Source organism: Chiloscyllium plagiosum, chromosome 10 (genome assembly GCF_004010195.1).
Source record: "Chiloscyllium plagiosum isolate BGI_BamShark_2017 chromosome 10, ASM401019v2, whole genome shotgun sequence".
In the NCBI taxonomy this organism is placed as follows: Eukaryota; Metazoa; Chordata; class Chondrichthyes; order Orectolobiformes; family Hemiscylliidae; genus Chiloscyllium; species Chiloscyllium plagiosum.
In genome coordinates, this window is record NC_057719.1 from 10,845,974 (window position 1) to 10,864,178 (window position 18,205).

At 41.6% G+C, this 18,205-nt stretch overlaps 1 protein-coding gene across 3 annotated transcripts in view; it reads right to left on the reverse strand.

The window, feature by feature from the left end:
- The window catches only part of adck1 (aarF domain containing kinase 1), a 575,359-nt gene that overhangs the window by 9,939 nt on the left and 547,215 nt on the right, over positions 1 to 18,205 (reverse strand). For all 3 annotated transcript variants that reach the window (XM_043697036.1, XM_043697034.1, XM_043697033.1), the window contains one exon: positions 3,065 to 3,258. In XM_043697036.1, coding sequence (XP_043552971.1) covers positions 3,065 to 3,258 — 194 coding nt within the window. The remainder of the gene's footprint in view (positions 1 to 3,064; positions 3,259 to 18,205) is intronic.

Genomic DNA, 18,205 nt, shown 5'->3' on the forward strand with positions numbered 1-18,205 from the left:
AGAGATGTTAGGGGTAGGTTCTTTACTCAGTGAGTCGTGAGTTCATGGAATGCCCTGCCAGTAGCAGTGGTGGACTCTCCCTCATTATGGGCATTTAAGCGGGCATTGGATAGGCATATGGAGGATAGTGGGCTAGTGTAGGTTAGGTGGGCTTGGATCGGCGCAACATCGAGGGCCGAAGGGCCTGTACTGCGCTGTATTCTTCTATGTTCTATGTTCTAAATGGATTCAAGAACAGCTTCTTCCCCACTGTCATCAGACGTTAGAACAGATCTCTCAAATGTTAATGTTGATCTCTCTTTCTCTCTGCACCTTCTCTGCAACTGTAACACTGTATACTGCTTTCTGTTTGCCACCCTGATGGACTTTGTTTTGGTATGATCTGCCTATAGAGCACGCAAAGCAACACTTTACACTGTACCTCAGTACGTGTGACAACAATAAATCAATCAACCAATCACATGAAGGCCAGACTAGGCAAGGATGACAGATTTCCCTCCCTGAAGGACTTGAATGGTTTTTTACAACAATTGACAGTGGTTATGTGGTCACCATTAGACTAGCTTGTTAATTCCAGATGTTTCTTTTTCTTGACTTTGAATTTCACCATCTGATTTGAATCCATATCCCCAGGACTTTAACCTGGGATTCTGGATAACTGGGTCATGGGACATTACTACTCTGATGCACAACCAGCCTGATTCAAACTTTCACTGGAATCACGGTGTGGCGCAAGCTTCAGGTCTGGAACCACTTCTGTTCACAGCCTCGATCAATGATTTCAGTGTCAGCCCCGGGCTGGGTTGGTGTTAAAATATGCAAAGGATACCAAAACTGCACATACAGTTAAGTTCAGAGGAAATGGCAAATGGATATTGATAAGCTGGAAGCAAAATTGTCCTTTGGAATGCAATCCCACTAAGTGTGTTGCACTCAGATTGAAAGAAATGTAACAATAATCATTTTCTGACTGGAAGCAGGTTGGTGTTGTGTAAAAGTAGAGGGCTTTGGAATTGTAATGGCATAGGATATTGAAGGCAGAATCTCAGGATGAAAAGGCTATAAAGAAAAGCAATGGAATTTGTTTTATTTCAAAAGCTGTACAATATTAAAACCAACATGTAACAATGAATCTAGATAAATCCTCAATAAGTCTTCAGTTAGAACTCCCTGTGCAGTATTGTGCTCCACGTGATATGAAAGATATTGCAGTGTGTACTGATTGACAAGAAAACCAGATGATGTTAACTTCTTCTTTCATGGGACACGGACCTTAGGAACAAGTATTACCAATCCCTCTTGTGATTGAATTGATCGACTTGAGTGGCAGAACTGACCATATTGCTGTGGAGTTGGAGTCACATGGAGGCCCAGAGCAGGTGAGAATGGCAGATTTCCTTTCTTGTTGGACATTGGTGAATCAGATGGGCTTCTACAATAGTTGACATGGTCACCATCACTGATACCAGCTTTATATTTTAGATTTATTAATTGAACTTAAATTCCAAAAACTAATATGGTGGGATTTGAACCCCCAATTCCAGAGGAATAGCCTAGGTGTCTACATTACAGGTTTAGTGGCAAAATTACTACCAAATTCAGCCATGAAGAAAGATTTGGAAAAAAGTGGAATATCTTTCAGTGAACAATGAAGGTTATCATGCAATTTTGTAAATGGTGAAAGGATGGGTTGAAGTAACCAGGAACGAAAGACTAATTCTACATGATTTTAAATAGAAGGCAGGAGAAGGCAGACAGACTGTGGAACCCAGTGGTTAAGGCAAAACTATATCAACATTGAAGATCGATAAAGGTAGAAGTTAAACATACAATCATTCTTCTACAATGTGATGGTTGTGTTCTTGTGCAACCAAGCATTATAGAAAAGTCGTGCTTTAGGAATAGCTTAAAGTATTGGCATGTAATCGCATTACAGCCAACAGAAGTTTTAAAAGTTCACGCTTTACACACAGTCTGTCAATCGTGTTACAGCAAATCTGCGTTGGGGAAAGTGCGTTATAGCAGAATGACCTGTGCATGCCAACAGTGTTCAAACTTTTTGTTTCCATGAAGGTCAGATATATTAGGGATATTTAAGCGACTCTTGGATAGGCACATGGATGATAGTACAATGAAGAGCATGTAGGTAAAAGGCTGGCACAACAACGAGGGCCGAAGGGCCTGTACTGTATTGTGCTATACTTTTCTATGTAAGGTAAGTGCTAACGTGGACCAAGTTTTGAAAATATTGGTTCGTGCAATGTGGGTATCACTGACTTTATTACCATTCCTAACTGCCCTTGAGAAGGTGGTGGTGAGATGCCTTCTTGAACTGTTGCAGTGTATGGTGAGTAAATAGACTCACAGCGCAGTCAGGAAGGGAGTTCCAGGATTTTGATTCAATTGCTTCAGATGTGCTTTGCTCCATTTACTGCTATGGATCAATGTCACCACAATGTTTGATCGTAACTGCAATTGTAGTAAGGCCTATTCCTGTTCTGATCTGATATTTTAGTAGGTTTCACTAGATAGCTGCCGAAAGTAAGAACATTGGCAGGTTGCTACACTCAAAAGTACTGTTCTTATCTCTGTGGTAGCTCTGAGATACTTCAGTTGCAGCAGGTAATGAATCTGGTATAAATGCAAAATACTGCAGATACTGGAGATCTGAAACAAACACAGAGAACACTGGAGAAACTCAGCAGGTCTGGCAGCGTCTGCGGAGAGAGATACAGAGTTCATTTTTCAAGTCTGACAAGACTTGTCTTCAGAAGAAGAATGATTCTGGGTCACACCCTGAACTTGAGGTTTGGTACTGCACTGGACACACTGGTTACAAAGTAAGGTAGTGAAGGAGAATAACAAAATTCAGGGGAGGGGGATGGGACATTGGATGTGCTGAGTGTAATCGACAGAGAAAAACTGAGACAGGGAGAACCTGCACTGTAAAAAGGCTCGATATTTCTCCAATCATAGTATCAAAATACAGTCAAATCTGTCCCTTCTCTTTGGCCTTAAAGCACTGAAGGGCGATACTCTCTGGGTACCAGGCACTTTAACCTACCTGGACAAAGCTCTGACACAGCAACGTGACATGTTGATAAAGGAGGTAGCATTGGCTCGTGTCTGGAGTGATGTTTCAATCCCTCGAAGCAGGTCATTAGTCTTTAGGAGCAGGAGCATTTGGCGAGGGACCTTGTTCAGCAGTTCATTGATGCGCGGCAGATATTTAGCTGCTTTTACTCTAATCTCCACGTCCTGTAAGACAATTGGAACACTTGATTACTCTCGATACAAATGACACATTTGGAGATAAATGGTAGATGAGATTGAATGCAGCAAGAAACTATAAGGTGATACATTGTGGGAGTATGAATAAGTACAGGTCAGGCACACTGAACAGCAATACTTCGAAGGGAATATAAAAGAACAGATTTCAAGTGATACAGACAAATATCTTTAAAGGTCAGAGGATAGGCTGAACAGGATGTACAAAAAGGGTACGCATAACAGTAGGTTATATAAGTATAGGTATGATGCCAAAATGCAAAGAGATCATGCTAAGCTTAAAGAAATAATCTTAAAGACCATAATTACAATAATCTGTCTGATTTTTAAAGGTTGTCTTTGGGATATGAATGTTGCTGGTTAGGCTAGCATTTATATCCCACTCTTAAATGCCCTAGAAAATGTGGTGGTGAGCTGCCATCTTGAACTGCTGCAGTTATGTGGCTGCAGAGATACTAACAGTGCTGTGGGGAAGCATTTTCCAAGATTCTGACACAGTGGCATTAAAGGACCGGCAATGTATTTCCAAGTGATGGTGGTGCATGGCTTGCAGGAGAGCTTCTAGATGGTGGTTTTACAATGCATCTGCTGCACTTGTCTTTCTAGATGGTACTGATCATGTGTTCAGAAATTACTGTCTTAGGAGAATTTCTGTAGTGCATCTTGTAGATAGAGTCATTCAGCCCAACTAATCCATGCAGACCATGCTCCCAAACTAAACCACTCTCTCCAATTTAATAATATCCTTCCTATAGCAGGGCGATCAGAACTGTACACTGTACCCTAGCAAAGGGAGTTTAGAAGATTAAGGGGAGATCTAATAGAAACTTACAAGATAATACATGGCTTGGAGAGGGTGGACGTGAGGAATTTGTTTCCGTTAGGCGAGGAGACTAGGACCAGTGGACATAGCCTTAGAATTAGAGGGGGTAAATTCAGAACAGAAATGCGGAGATATTTCTTCAGCCAGAGAGTGGTGGGCCTGTGGAATTCATTGCCACAGAGTGCAGTGGAGGCTGGGATGCTAAATGTCTTCAAGGCAGAAATTGATAAATTCTTGATGTCACAAGGAATTAAGGGCTACGGGGAGAATGCGGGTAAGTGGAGTTGAAATGCCCATCAGCCATGAGTGAATGGCGGAGTGGACTCGATGGGCCGAATGGCCTTACTTCCGCTCCTATGTCTTATGTTCTAACATCCTGTATAACCTCAACATGATGTCCCAACTCCTATACTCAGAGGTATGAGCAACAAAGGCAAATGTGCTAAGTGCCTTCTTAACCACTCTATCTACCTGTAACACAACTTTCAAAGAAATAAGTACCTGCAACCCTAGGTCTCTCTGCTCTACAATACGTTTAAAAGACATTTGGGTAGGTATATGAATAAGAAAGGCTGAGAGAGATATGGGCCAGGAGCAGGCAGGTGGGACTCGTTTAGTTTGGGATTGTGTTCAGTGTGGACGGGTTGGATCAAAGGATCTGTTTCTCTGCTGTATGACCCTATGGCCACCCAAAGCCTATCATTAATTATATAAGTCCTGCCCATGTTTGTTTTACCAAAATGCAATACCTCACATTTATCCAAATTAAACTCCATGTGCCACTCCTCAGCCCATTGACCTAATTGATCAAGATCTCTTTGCAATCTTAGATAACTTTCTTCGCTGTCCCTTGTACCAATAATTTTGGTGTCTTCCGCAAACTTACTAATCATGTGTCCTAAATTCTCATCCAAATCATTTACAATGGACCCAATACCAATCCCTGCTGGTCACATGCTTCCAGTTCGGAAAACAACCTTCTATAACCACCCTGTTTCCTGCTGTCAAGCCAATTTTGTGTCCAATTGACAAGTTCCACCCTGAATCCCATGTGATCTAACTTTACTAATTAGTCTACCGTGCAGAACCTTATCAAAAACTTTACTAAAGTCGATGCAAACAACATCTACCACTTAGTTGTAATCAATCTTTTTGGTCACTTCCTCAAAAAGCTGAATCAAGTTTGTAAGAAACGATTTCCCTCACACAAAACCATGCTGACTATCCTTAATCAATACTTTTCTCTCCAAATGCACTTAAAGCCTATGCTTCAGAATCATCTCCAACAACTTATCCACCACCAATGTCAGGCTCACACATCTATAGATCCCAGGCTTCTCCTTAGAGCTGTTCTGCGATAAAGGCACAACATCAGTCACCCTCCAGTCCTCTGGCACCTCACCTGTGTCTGCAGATGATACAAATATTTCTGCTAGGGCGCCTGCAATTTCCACCCTAATCTCCCACAATGTCTTGGGATACACTTGATCAGGTCATAGAGTCATAGAGATGTACAGCATGGAAACAGACCTTCCGGTCCAACCCGTCCATGCCGACCAGATATCCCAACCCAATCTAGTCCCACCTGCCAGCACCCAGCCCATATCTCTCCAAACCCTTCCTATTCATATTCCTATCCAAATGCCTCTTAAATGTTGCAATTGTACCAGCCTCCACTCCTTCCTCTGGCAACTCATTCCATACCCATACTACCCTCTGTGTGAAAAAGATGCCCCTTAGTCTCTTTTATATCTTTCCCCTTTCACCCTAAACCTATGACCTCTAGTTCTGGACTCCCCGGCCCCAGGGAAAAGACTTTGCTTATTTACCCTATCCATGCCCCTCATAATTTTATAAACCTCTATAAGGTCACCCCTCAGCCTCCAACACTCCAGGGAAAACAGCCCCAGCCTGTTCAGCCTCTCCCAATAGCTCAAATCCTCCAACCCTGGCAACATGCTTGTAAATCTTTTCTGAACCCTTTCAAGTTTCACAGCATCTTTCCGATAGGAAGGAGACCAGAATTGGAGGCAATATTCCAACAGTGGCAATTTATCCGCCCTTATGTTTCCTAACGCCTCCAGCACTTCCTCTCCGTAATGGGAAGCGTTTTCAAAACATCAATATTTATTTCCCCAATTTCTCATGTCTCCATTTCCTTCTCTGTAGTAAAAACTGACATGAAATATTCATTTAGCATCTCTGAGGTTCAACACATTGATCTTTCAGGGGCCCTATTCTCTCTTTAGTTGCTCTTTTGCTCTTAATGTACTTATAGAATATCTTCGGATTATCTTTAACGTTATCTGTCAAGATTATCTCATATCCCCTCTCTTTGTCCTCCTGATTTCCCTCTAAGAATGCCCCTACATTCTTTATACTCTTCAAAATATTCATTTGATCCTAGTTGTCTATATTTAATAAATGATTCCTTCTCATTCTTGACTAGAACCTCAACATATTTATCCATCCATTGTACCCAACTCTTCCAGCCTTACTCTTCACTCTAACAGGAACATAATGCCTCTGAACGCTCATTATCACACCTTTGAAAGCCAGAGTTGAGGGGGTTGGCTTATGAGCAGAGACTGAGTAGCAAATCCTGAGTAGGATTATATTCATTGGAATTTAGAAGAATGAGGGGGCATCTTATAGAAACATATAAAATTATGAAGGGACTAGATAAGATAGACATAGAGAGAATATTTCCACTGGCAGGTGAAACTAGGGCAAAAAGGCACAGCCTCAAAAGTAGGGAGAGCAGATTTAGGACTGAATGCACCCAGAGGGTTGTGAATCAGTAATTCCCTGCCCCGTGAAGTAGTTAACGCTACTTCAGTAAATGTTTTTAAAGCTGAGATAAATTTTTTTTGAACAGTGAAGAAATTAAGGGTTATGGTGAGAGGGTATGTAAGTAGAGCTGAGGCCATGGAAAGATCAGTCATGATCTTATTGAATGGCAGAGTGGTCTTGAAGGGCCATGAGGCCTACTCCTGCTCCTAATTCTTATGTTCCTATGTGCTTATTTATGTTCTCCCACTTATCAGTCATCCCTTTACCGCAAACAGTCTACTCCAATCAACTTTTGAAAGTTCTTTCCTCATGCTATTAAAATTTGCCTTACTCCAATTAAGAACTTTAAACTTTTATGGAAGGCTTATCCTTTTCCATAACTATTTTAAAACGAATAGAATTATGATCCCTAGTCCCAAAGTGTTCCCCTACTCACACTTCAGTCACTTGTCCCGCCTTATTTCCCAAGAGAAGGTCAACTTTTGCTCTTTCTCTAGTAGGTACATGTACATACTGATAAAGAAAGTTTTCTTGAACACATTTAACAAATTCCTTACCATCCAAGCTTTTAACACTATGGCTGTCCCAGTCAACATTTGGAAAATTAAGATTCCGTACTATTACAATTCTATTCTTCTTACATATATCTGAGATCTCTCTATGTAATTTTTCCCTCATTTCCCCTTTAACTATTTAGGGGATCCTATCATACAACCTCATCTCTTTCTTATCACTGATTTCTACTCATACTGTTTCACTGAACAATCCCTCAGAAAAATCCTCTCTAATTACGGTAGTAATATTTTGCTACTAAACTTGGTGGAAGAAGTGGATGTGGTTCCAGTCAAGAGGTCTGCTTTGTCCTCGATAGTGTCAAGCTTCATAAAGTGTTGTTAAAGCTGCACTCATCTGGGCAAGTGTGAAGTATCCCATCACAATCCTGACTTGTGCTAAGTAGAGATGGTGGACAGGCACTGGGGAGTCAGGAGGTGAGTTATTCATCACAGAATCCCTAGCCTTGGATCTGCTCTTGTAGCTACAGTATTGGGTGCAATACTTTAGGAAATGTATTAGCCTTCCATAGTGGCTATTAGAAGATGATAGGAATAAATTAATGGCAAGATTAGAGTGGTGCTGGAAATGCATAGCAGGTCAGGCAGCATCCAAGGAGCAGGAAAATCGATGTTTTGTGCAAAAGCCCTTCATCAGGAAAGGGTTTCTGCCCAAAACGTCAATTTTCCTGCTCCTCGGATGCTGCCTGACCTGCTGTGCATTTCCAGCACCACTCTAATCTTGCCTCTAATCTCTATCATCTGCAGTCCTCACTTTAGCCTTTAAATTAATGGCAGACTCCCTAAAAGTGTTTAAAGTTTTACTTAATTCAAAAGAATATAAGAAACAGGAGAATAATTAGGGGAGGCAATGGCCTAGTGGTATTATCGCTGGACTATTAACCCAGATTCCCAGATAATGTTCTGGGCACCTGGGTTTAATCCCACCATGGCAGAGGGTGGAATTTGAATTCAAGCAATGTCTGGGATTAAGACTATAATGTTGACCATGGATCCATGGCTGATTGTTGGAAAAAAACATCTAGTTCATTAAGGTCCTTTAGGGAAGGAAACTGCCATCCTTACCTGTTCTGGCCTATCTGTGACTCCAGACCCCCAGCAGTGTAGTTGACTCTTGGCTGCAGTCTGGGCAGTTAGGGGTGGGCAATAAATGCTGCCTAGTCAGAAATGCCCTCATCCCGTGAAAGAATAAATTAGAATTACACCATTAAGCCCTTGAAATTGTTCACTATTTAATCTGATCATGACTTTGGTCTGAAATCCATTTTCCCACATGTTCTCTTATTCATTGATCACAGAAAAGATCAAAGGTCTCGCTATTCCAGCCTTCAATGTATTCAATGATAGAGCATCTGCACCCTCTGAATGCCAAATATTCACAACTCCCCGAGTGAAGAGAATACTCCTTAACTTAGCCCTGAATAATTGACTCCTTATCCTGAGGCCAAACTCTTGCAAAAGTTGGAGTTTTGCAAGACTTCTCTGGATTCTAGGCGATGACAGAAAGACTTGTGGTGGGATGTTAATTCCTGAGCTCCCATATGCTATTATAGCAGCTTCAATGTGTGTGATGGAGCTTTCACTGGGAATAGACTGCAAACAAGCCAGTGGGAAAACTGGGCTTCAATGACTTAGAATAACGTTCTTAGGATTTTATCCTTTGAACCACTCAATTATGCTCCAACTGTACATGGCTGGAAGATACAGCCTGGGTTTCCCTTATGCATTGATGCTGAGCACAGTCACTCTTCGGGAAAGACATCTAATCGGTTTTTCTCCTTTAAAGAAGGAAACGAAAAAGGATTGCGTTTATATAGTCCCTATCATGAACTAGGGTGTCCAAATGTACAAGTGTCCATCAAAACACCTCTGCTTGGATATCTCGCAAATCTAAGAAGCACAGCAGCCAATGAGCACAAAGCAATCTCCAACAAGCAACTCTGGGGTTGTTGGTTGAAACTTAAATTTTAAGTAGATTAATCCCACTCTCTTGTTTGAAACAGTGCCGTGGGGTCTTTTACACCCACTTGAAAGGGAAGACCTAACCTAAGTTTAACACCTTATCCAGAAGGCAGCACCACAGAGAACTGTGTTGCAAATATCAACTTAGATTATGTGCTAAAGATTCTGGAGGAAAAGCCCACGACTATCAGAATTCGAGGCAAGAAGGCAACCCACTCAGCCACAACTGGCAAGAAAAACCACACAGAAACGTCCACATCTGCCTTTTGCAAGCTTTCCCTTTGAAATGCAGTGCTTCACAGAAAATGTTAAAAACTGTGTCAGAAATACAAGGAGGAGGGGTGAAATATCCTAGCGAGGCATTTTACGCAAGCTGCAAAGCTAAAATTTAGTTGTAAACAATTTACTTTGTGTCCCTGTAAAAAAAATCTAGTAACTCACAGCCTGCAAAAGAACTGTCCTTATTACTATAGCTTGCACGTATTTGTGCAGTCAAATCCACTTAAAGGACAGCTCTGCTCCAGCAGATAAGCTGTGTAGTCACTTACCATTATCGTTTGTTTTTGTCTGTGCTGAATTGAGCTGCGGCATCAGAAATGGTGTGTAACTCTCTGAAGATTCATGGAGATTAAGGCAAACCCATTTACCTTTTCTCACCAGCCCCTGATAACAGCCTGGGAAATGTCGTCCGCACCCAGCCATAATTTGGGAAGGGTTATGTTAGGAAGAGGGAGGAAACTGGTGCCAATCCCTGCTGCTCCTCACCATTTTCTGGTTTCGATGGCCCCTAACAAACCAAGCCACTCAAAACACTGGGGACCACTCAGCTCCTCATGCCTATACTAGCATTCAATCAGATCAAGGGTATTCTGTATCTCAACTCCAAATTTGTTTTGTATTTACTCATAGGGATCACTAGCTGCACCAGTGTTTATTGCCCATTCCAAGTTGCCCTTGAGAAAGTGATGGTGAGCTGCCTTCCTGAATTGAGATTTGCAAGGTTTTGAGGAGCATAGACATGGTAGATAGAGAGCCTTTCCCTTAGTAGAGGGTCAATAACCAGGGGGCACAATGTTATGGTAAGGAGCAGGAGGTTTATGGAGATTTGAGGAAAATGCTTTTCATGTAGAGGGTGGTAGGTATCTGGAAGTCATTGCCTGAAAGGGTGGTTGAGACGGGAAACGTGAAGAAGTAATTCAATGAGCACTTGAAACACCATTGCATATAAGTGCTGAAAAATGAGATTGGAATTGACGGATGTTTGATGATTGGCACGGACAGGATGGGCCAAAGGCCTCATTCCATGCTGTTAAAAAATTTGACTCTAAGAACAGAAATTGCAGGAGAAACCCAGCAAGTTTGACAGCCTCATTGGAGAGAGAAACAAAATTGGCATTTCAAGTCCAGTATGTTTCTTCTGCAGGTCAGTATTTCCAGTCTCCAGTAATGCGGAGGGAGAATCGCGGAATCACAGAGTATTTGCAGCACAGAAAGGAGGTCATTCACCCATCTTGCCTCTACCGGTTCATTTCCTAGTACCAGTCTTCTGACTTTTCTCCATGGACCTGCATACCACTTCTATCGAAGTGATTAGATTAGATTACTTACAGTGTGGAAACAGGCCCTTCGGCCCAACAAGTCCACACCGACCCGCCGAAGTGCAACGCACCCATACCCCTACATTTACCCCTTCACCTAACACTACGAGCAATTTAGCATGGCCAATTCACCTACCTTTGGACTGTGGGAGGAAACCGGAGCACCCGGAAAAAAACCCACGCAGACATGGGGAGAATGTGCAAACTCCACACAGTCAGTCGCCTGAGGTGGGAATTAAACCTGGGTCTCTGGCGCTGTGAGGCAGCAGTGCTAACCACTGTGCCACCGTGCCGCCCATCTTGAATGCCCCAATTGTACCTGCTTCCATCACATTTACAGGCAGTGCATTCAGAGATTGGGAGATAATTTCATTCCTTGTTTTGGAATGAGAGCAGTACTGTTAAGGCAACAGCTTTCACTCCCATCCATAGTTATGTTTCAAAGGCAGTGGTGGGTCTATCTCTTGATTTAGCGAGTTAGGAGGAGCCAGGCTACTACAATGGGTCAGACTGGGGCAGGGTAGCAGAATGGATTCAGGAAATCATGAAATCATTCATTTCAGTAGAAGAAATGAAAAAGAAATATATTATCTGAACAGTAAAGGAATGCCAGAGTTCTGAGATGCAAAGGATCCTCACGCATGAATTGCAAAAGGCTTAGATGCAGCTGCAGCAAGTAATTTGAAAAGCTTATATTTTATTGCAAGAGGATTTGAATGCAAAAGTAGAGAGTTTATGTTTCAGTTACACAGGGCACTGGAATACTACACGGTATCAATTTGAATATTTAAGGAACAATGTAAATGGATGCAGTTTAGTTCAGTTTACTTGACTAATACCTGGAATGAGTTGTCTTATGAGGAAAGGTTTAACAGGCCAGGTTTCTATCCACAGGTAACTTGAGCGAAACTTCGAAGGACTTTGACAGGATAGTTGGGGGAGAGATTTCCTCTTGTGGGAGAATCTAGAACTCAGTGTCACTTTTTAAAAGTAAGAGCTGGCCGTTTTAGATTGAAGTGAAGAGCATTTTTTCTCTTAGAAAGATCATAGTATCATAGAATCCCCACAGTGTGGAAACTGGCCATTCAGCCCAACAAATCCATACCGGCCCTCCGAAGAGCACGCCACTCAGACCAATCCCCCTACCCTATCCTTGTAACGCTGCAATTCCTGTGGCTCCTGCACCTAACCTATACACTCCTGAACATTATGGTGTAATTTAGTATTGCCAATCCACCTAACCTGCAGATCTTTGGACTGTGGGAGGAAACCAGAGCACCCAGAGGAAACCCACACAGGCACAGGGAGAATGTGCAAACTCCATACAGACAGTAGCCTGAGGCTGGAATCAAACTGGGGTCTCTGGTGCTGTGAGGCAGCAGTGTTAACCACTGAGCCACCGTGCCACCCCCACTGAGCCACTGTGCCATCCTTTTGAGTCTTTGGTACACTTTTCCTGAAAAGGCATGGTAGCAGAGTCTTTAAGGCAGAGGTATATAGATTCTTGGTGAACAAGAGGATGAAAGGTTATAGGAGGTAGGTGGGAATGTGGATTTGAGATTATAATCAGATCAGCCACAATCTTACTGAACGCCTGTCTAGAGTCAAGGGGTTGAATGGCCTACTCCTACTGTATGCTCAACTCTTTCAGGGAAGAAGCTGTTTCAAGGATCTGTTTCTATGCAGAAATTACCAGGTTTGGTTTTATAAAGGTGTCACATGTTAATTGTAGATTAATTGTGTATGAAGGTGATGGCCATTAATCAGAAATTCTTCTGTTTCCCAACACAGAGAGATGTTTTGAATGTTGGGTTGGAACTTGGAATGTGAATACCTTTCATGTGCAAATAAATATAAAACTGTGTAGAGGTTGGTTCCAGCTCCAACCTTCACCAACTGGTCAGGAATGGAACACCAAAGCATGATTAGATTTACATTACAGCACCATACCCTCCAAGGCAGAGTCTGTGACAGTACCATTTGGATGTGAAATATTGGAGACGTGGTTAGTCAGCTTGTAGAACACATCAAAATAGGTGGTGTAGTGGACAGTGAATAGGATTTTCTCAGAGCACAATGGGATCTTGATTAGATGGGCCAATGGGCTAAAGAGTAGCAGATGGAGTTTAATTTAGATAAATATGAGGTGCTGCATTTTGCCAAGGCAAACTAGGGCAGAACTTATATGGTTAATGGTAGGGCCTAGGGAGTATTTCCGAATAAAGAGATTTGGAAGTGGAGTTACAGATAGACAGGGTGGTGAAGAAGGCATTTGGCACGCTTACCTTCATTGGTCAGAACAGTGAATATAAGAGCTGGGACATCATGTTGTGGCCGTAAAGGACATTGGTGAGGACACTTTAAAATATTGTGTACAATTCTGGCCGCCCTTTTATAGGAAGGACGTTGTTAAACCAGAGGGGGTGAATAGACTGGGGCTTTTTCCCCTGGAGCATCAGAGGCTGAAGGGTAACATTGTAGACCTTTATGAAATTATGAGAGACATGGTTCGGGTGAATAGTCAAGGTCTTTTTCCTGGGGTAGAGGAGTCCAAAACTAGAGAATATAGGTTTAAGGGGAGAGAGGAAAGATTTAAAAAGGATGTCAAGGATAACTAATTCATGCAGAGGATGGTGCGCGTATGGGATGAACTGCCAGAGGAAGTGGTGGAGGCTGGTACATTCATTTAAAAGGCATTGGGATGGGTATATAAATAGGAAGGATTTAGATGGCTATCTGCCAAATGTTGGCAAATGAAACAAGATCAAATTGGGATGTCTGGTCAGTGCAGATGACTTGGACTGAGTTTTCATGCTGTATAATTCTATGACCTCCTGCCATTTTTTTATAACCTTGAATATAGAAATGAGACCCCCAATTCTTAAACCAGAAAGCATTCATTTCTCAGCAATAACATTAATCATTTTAACAAAGAAGATCCCACGGCACAAAAGATGATTGTTCACAATGTTGTCCTGGCCAATATTTAGCTTTCAACCAATGTGACTAAAAAAAAACTCAGATTTTTAATTTTGTCATTACAGTCTCACATTGCTGTTTGTGGGAGTTTGCATTGTGCAAATTTCCTGCCGTATTTCCCAGTTCACAAAAGCGACTGCACTTCCAGTGCACTTTTATCATGTTTCAAAACTCATTTGGGCAGTCTGCAGTCAAGGCAGGTGCTATATAAACGCAAGTTCTTTCACTTGTCCTTTCGTGGTGGGTAGAAGTTCATGGAAGTTGGGAAAGAAAGAAGTTCAGGAAGAAACGGTTTCACTCCTGTTAATTGCTTTTTAACAGTTTGACTTTGTAACAGTTAGTGAATTTCGACTGCCAAACTGAGCCACGAGCTGCATTACAGATAATGAAAATGAACTGCAATAATTCAGGATCACAAGATAGAGGTGAGAAAGGACATTCAGCCTATTTTAGCTCATTGATCTGGAAAAATCTACAACATCACTGTAAAGCATCCAACTGTCACTTAAATGACAGCAAGGTTCGTAACCTTAGCACCCAACCCAGAGGTCCCTTTCTTATGTTTATTATTCTTTGGGAGACACCAGCAATAAATAGTGCTCCACTTTTACATTTTCAACACTGTTTACTACCACACAAATCAGTCATACATTATAGAATTGCACAATGACAGAGGACAGAAAGTCCACTGCCCTTTCCTTTTAGTCCTGCTGTTGTTTATCATTCAAGTATTTATCGAATTCCCTATTATGACCTGCTATCAAAACTGCTTGCACCACTCCATCAGGTAGCACATTCCTGAGTGTAACAACCCAATGCATTGGAAGGAATTCTCATATTCTTTTGCCAATGACCTTATATCTATGCCCTATGATTAACAACTCTTCTGCCACTGGAAACATCTTCACTTAATCAAAACCCCTCGACACAGGATTGAACATCTCTATTAAACCTCCTATTAATAACTCCCTTAAGTACAAAGTTCTGGCGTTTTCACCATCTTCAATTTTGATCACCCCACCATTGTTGCACACACTTTCACCTGTCTCAGCTCCAAGCTTTGTACTTGAGGGTATGGACAACAGAGGCTCCAAAGGTAGATCACCTCCATCCTCAAGGCCAGTTTGGGATGGGCAATAAATACTAGGCCAGACGGGGAAGCCCACATCCCATGAATAGATTAAACAAAATCCTTCCCTCCTTCCATTTCTCTCCCTGTCTGCCTTTCTTTTCTCCTTTATGGCATTTTGTAAAATCTACTTTTCCCAAGATTTTTGCTCACCTAGCCTAATGTCTTGTCATGTTGACCAGTACATTACTGTGTTTTATAATGGCATTGTAAACACCTTGGGATGTTTTATTATCTGATAAAAAGTAGACAGTGGTGGAGTGGTAATGTCACTGGATTAGTAATCCAGTTAGCTGATGGACTCGGAACACGTATGGAACTAATCATGTATGACAGAGGTTCAAATCCCACCATTGCAGTTGGTAGAATTTAACTTAAGAAAATCTGGAATGAAAGCTGGTGTCAGTATTGGTGGCCATGAAACTAAAAACCCATCTGGTTTACTAAATGTCCTCTAGGGAAGGAAATCTGCCGTGCTTACCTGGTCTGGCTTACATGTGACTCTAGATCTAAAGTGTAGTAGTTAACACTGAATTGGCCCCAGTTAGCCACTCAGTTCATGGGCAATTAGGAATGGACAACAAATGCTGGCCTTGCCAGTGATGCCCAAACTCCATGAAAGAATCAAGGAAGAACAAGGTGTTAATGAAATATAAGCAGTTGTTACTGTCAACATTCTGTGCTCTAAGGGATAATATGCTACCAATTGTTGATAAGTCCCGTCTGCTCATTCTCCCGAAATCAGGCTGGTGAATCTTATCTAAAATGCCTTTGGGACAAGAATGTATACTTCTGACAGAGAAAGTGTCATGGAATTAAAGGTGCGGACTGAATCTAGTGTCAGATATTTTCAATGTGACACGCCCTCCACTTCATGCCTTTCATGCAAGCCCATGGTTTGGTTTCATTCCCTATCAATTAATACTGACTATCAGCGAATTAATCCAAATCTAAAATTTGCCAGCGCTTGCAAATTCTACAAATTCCTACATCCACCTTCTCAAAAGTTAACTGTCAGATGCTGGTAACCAAGGCAACACAACAGTCGCAAATCAGCTGCACCTTAGCTGTCACCAACTGAATAATTACTTACTGTGAAAGAAATGCCCACTGTAGGACTGCTGACCCAAAAAGAAAATTACTTTGCTACCACAGTGTGGTTCAGGGTCAGCCAAGAGCTCTTTTGCTGTCAGTGTGCTGTTCCTTACAAGCTGCAATAACTTTGATAATTCTGCAAAGCCTAATCAATACCGCCTCGATGGTTTGGCAAAGAAAACACATTATAGGATCTTATTGGGATTTGCAAAGATTGTTGTCTGAGACTGAATTTGTTTTAAAGTGACTTTCACTTTTTAATACATCAAAACATGGATGCTTGGAAAAGTATTAAAGTCAAGAATCTAATCAAGGGGTTCAGATGGTTTATACATAGAATAACGGATATCCAGGGGCAAGTTATAGACTAGAATCTAATATTGGGGCCTTAGATAGTTCATATACAGAATAGTGGATACCTGAAATGAGTTACAAACTAGAATCTAATTGAAAGAAAAATATGGTTTATATTTCGAATAATGGATAACCAGGAGTGAGTTACAGACAGGAAACTACTCAAGGGGTTCAGATGGTTTATATATAGAATAATGAAAACTCAGGAGTGAGTTACAGACTGGAATCTAATTGAGAAGTCCAGATGCTTTATATATAGGATTATGGATAACCAGGAGTGAGTAGCAGACAGAAACCCAACTGAGAGCTTCAGATGGTTTATATATAGAATGGATACCTGGCAGTGAGTTACAGACAGAAATCTAATTGAGAGTTTCAGATGGTTTAAACATATGATGGATAACTAGGAGTGAGTTACAGACTGGAAGCTAATCAAAGGGTACAGATGGTTTATATATAGAATAATGGATACCTAGGAATGAGTTATAGATTGGAATCTAACTGAGAGCTTCAATGGTTTTTATGTATAGAATAATGGATACCCTGGAGTGAGTGACAGACTGGAATATAATTGAGAGAATCAAATTATTTACATTTAGAATAATGGATTCCTGGGAATGCATTATAGACTGGAAGCTAACTGAGATGTTCAGATGACTTATATTTAGAATAATGGATACCTGAGAGTGAGTCATGGCTGAGTCAATGGACTTGACAACCAGAACCTTGTGGAGATGATGGGGACCTCAGCTGCTAACTGGACATCCAACGGGAATTCCATGTCACCTTTTATCAAAAGCTATTACATTTTGTTCAACTCAGGCACTTGACAGGCCACCAATGCGGTCTTTCCCTGTGACAAAGGATCTTGGGATGGAAATCATGCCTGTCAGCTGATCAGAGAGCAGCAGCCTTACTGAACAGCTGTGCCACAGAAAAGATGGTGGCAGCTGTCAATCCAATACCCACCTGAGGCCTAGCATTGTTGCTGGATCCCAGGCCACAAGTCAGAGCGGCAGGTTGGGAAGGGTTGGTGGATGAGCAACAAATGGTATCTGCTAGCAGTTCCCCCTTTCCAATACTGGGCCCTTTGGTCAGGCACAGGTTGTCTTTGAACAAGGACCTTTCCTCCCACACTGTCCTTACCCTCAACTCTAGCAACTTCAAGACAATTGCTCAGAGAGTCTGGCAGGAATCTCCCAAGTATGAGGAATTGACATTTTTAGATTTTTGTACTGATAAAGGAAATGATTCCTAAGAAAATAGCTTTGAGATTGAAACTCTGGTTATTACACAGTGAAGCAGCATTCGTTCACTGTGCCTGTCTTGAAAAGAGCTCCCCAATTATTCACATCCCCGACACTATTCCTGTAATTCTTTCTCTTTCAACTATTTATCCAAGTCCCCTTTGGAAATTACTAATATATCTGCTTCAACAGTGCATGCAAGGTCATAATAACTCACTGCATTAAAAACAAATTCCTTTAATTTCACCTTGATTCTTTTGTCAATTATCTTCAATCTACGTCTGTTGGTGATCAACCCTCCGACCACGAGAACCAGTTTCTTCTCACTTATTTTAACCAAACCAATCATGATTTTGGACACCAAT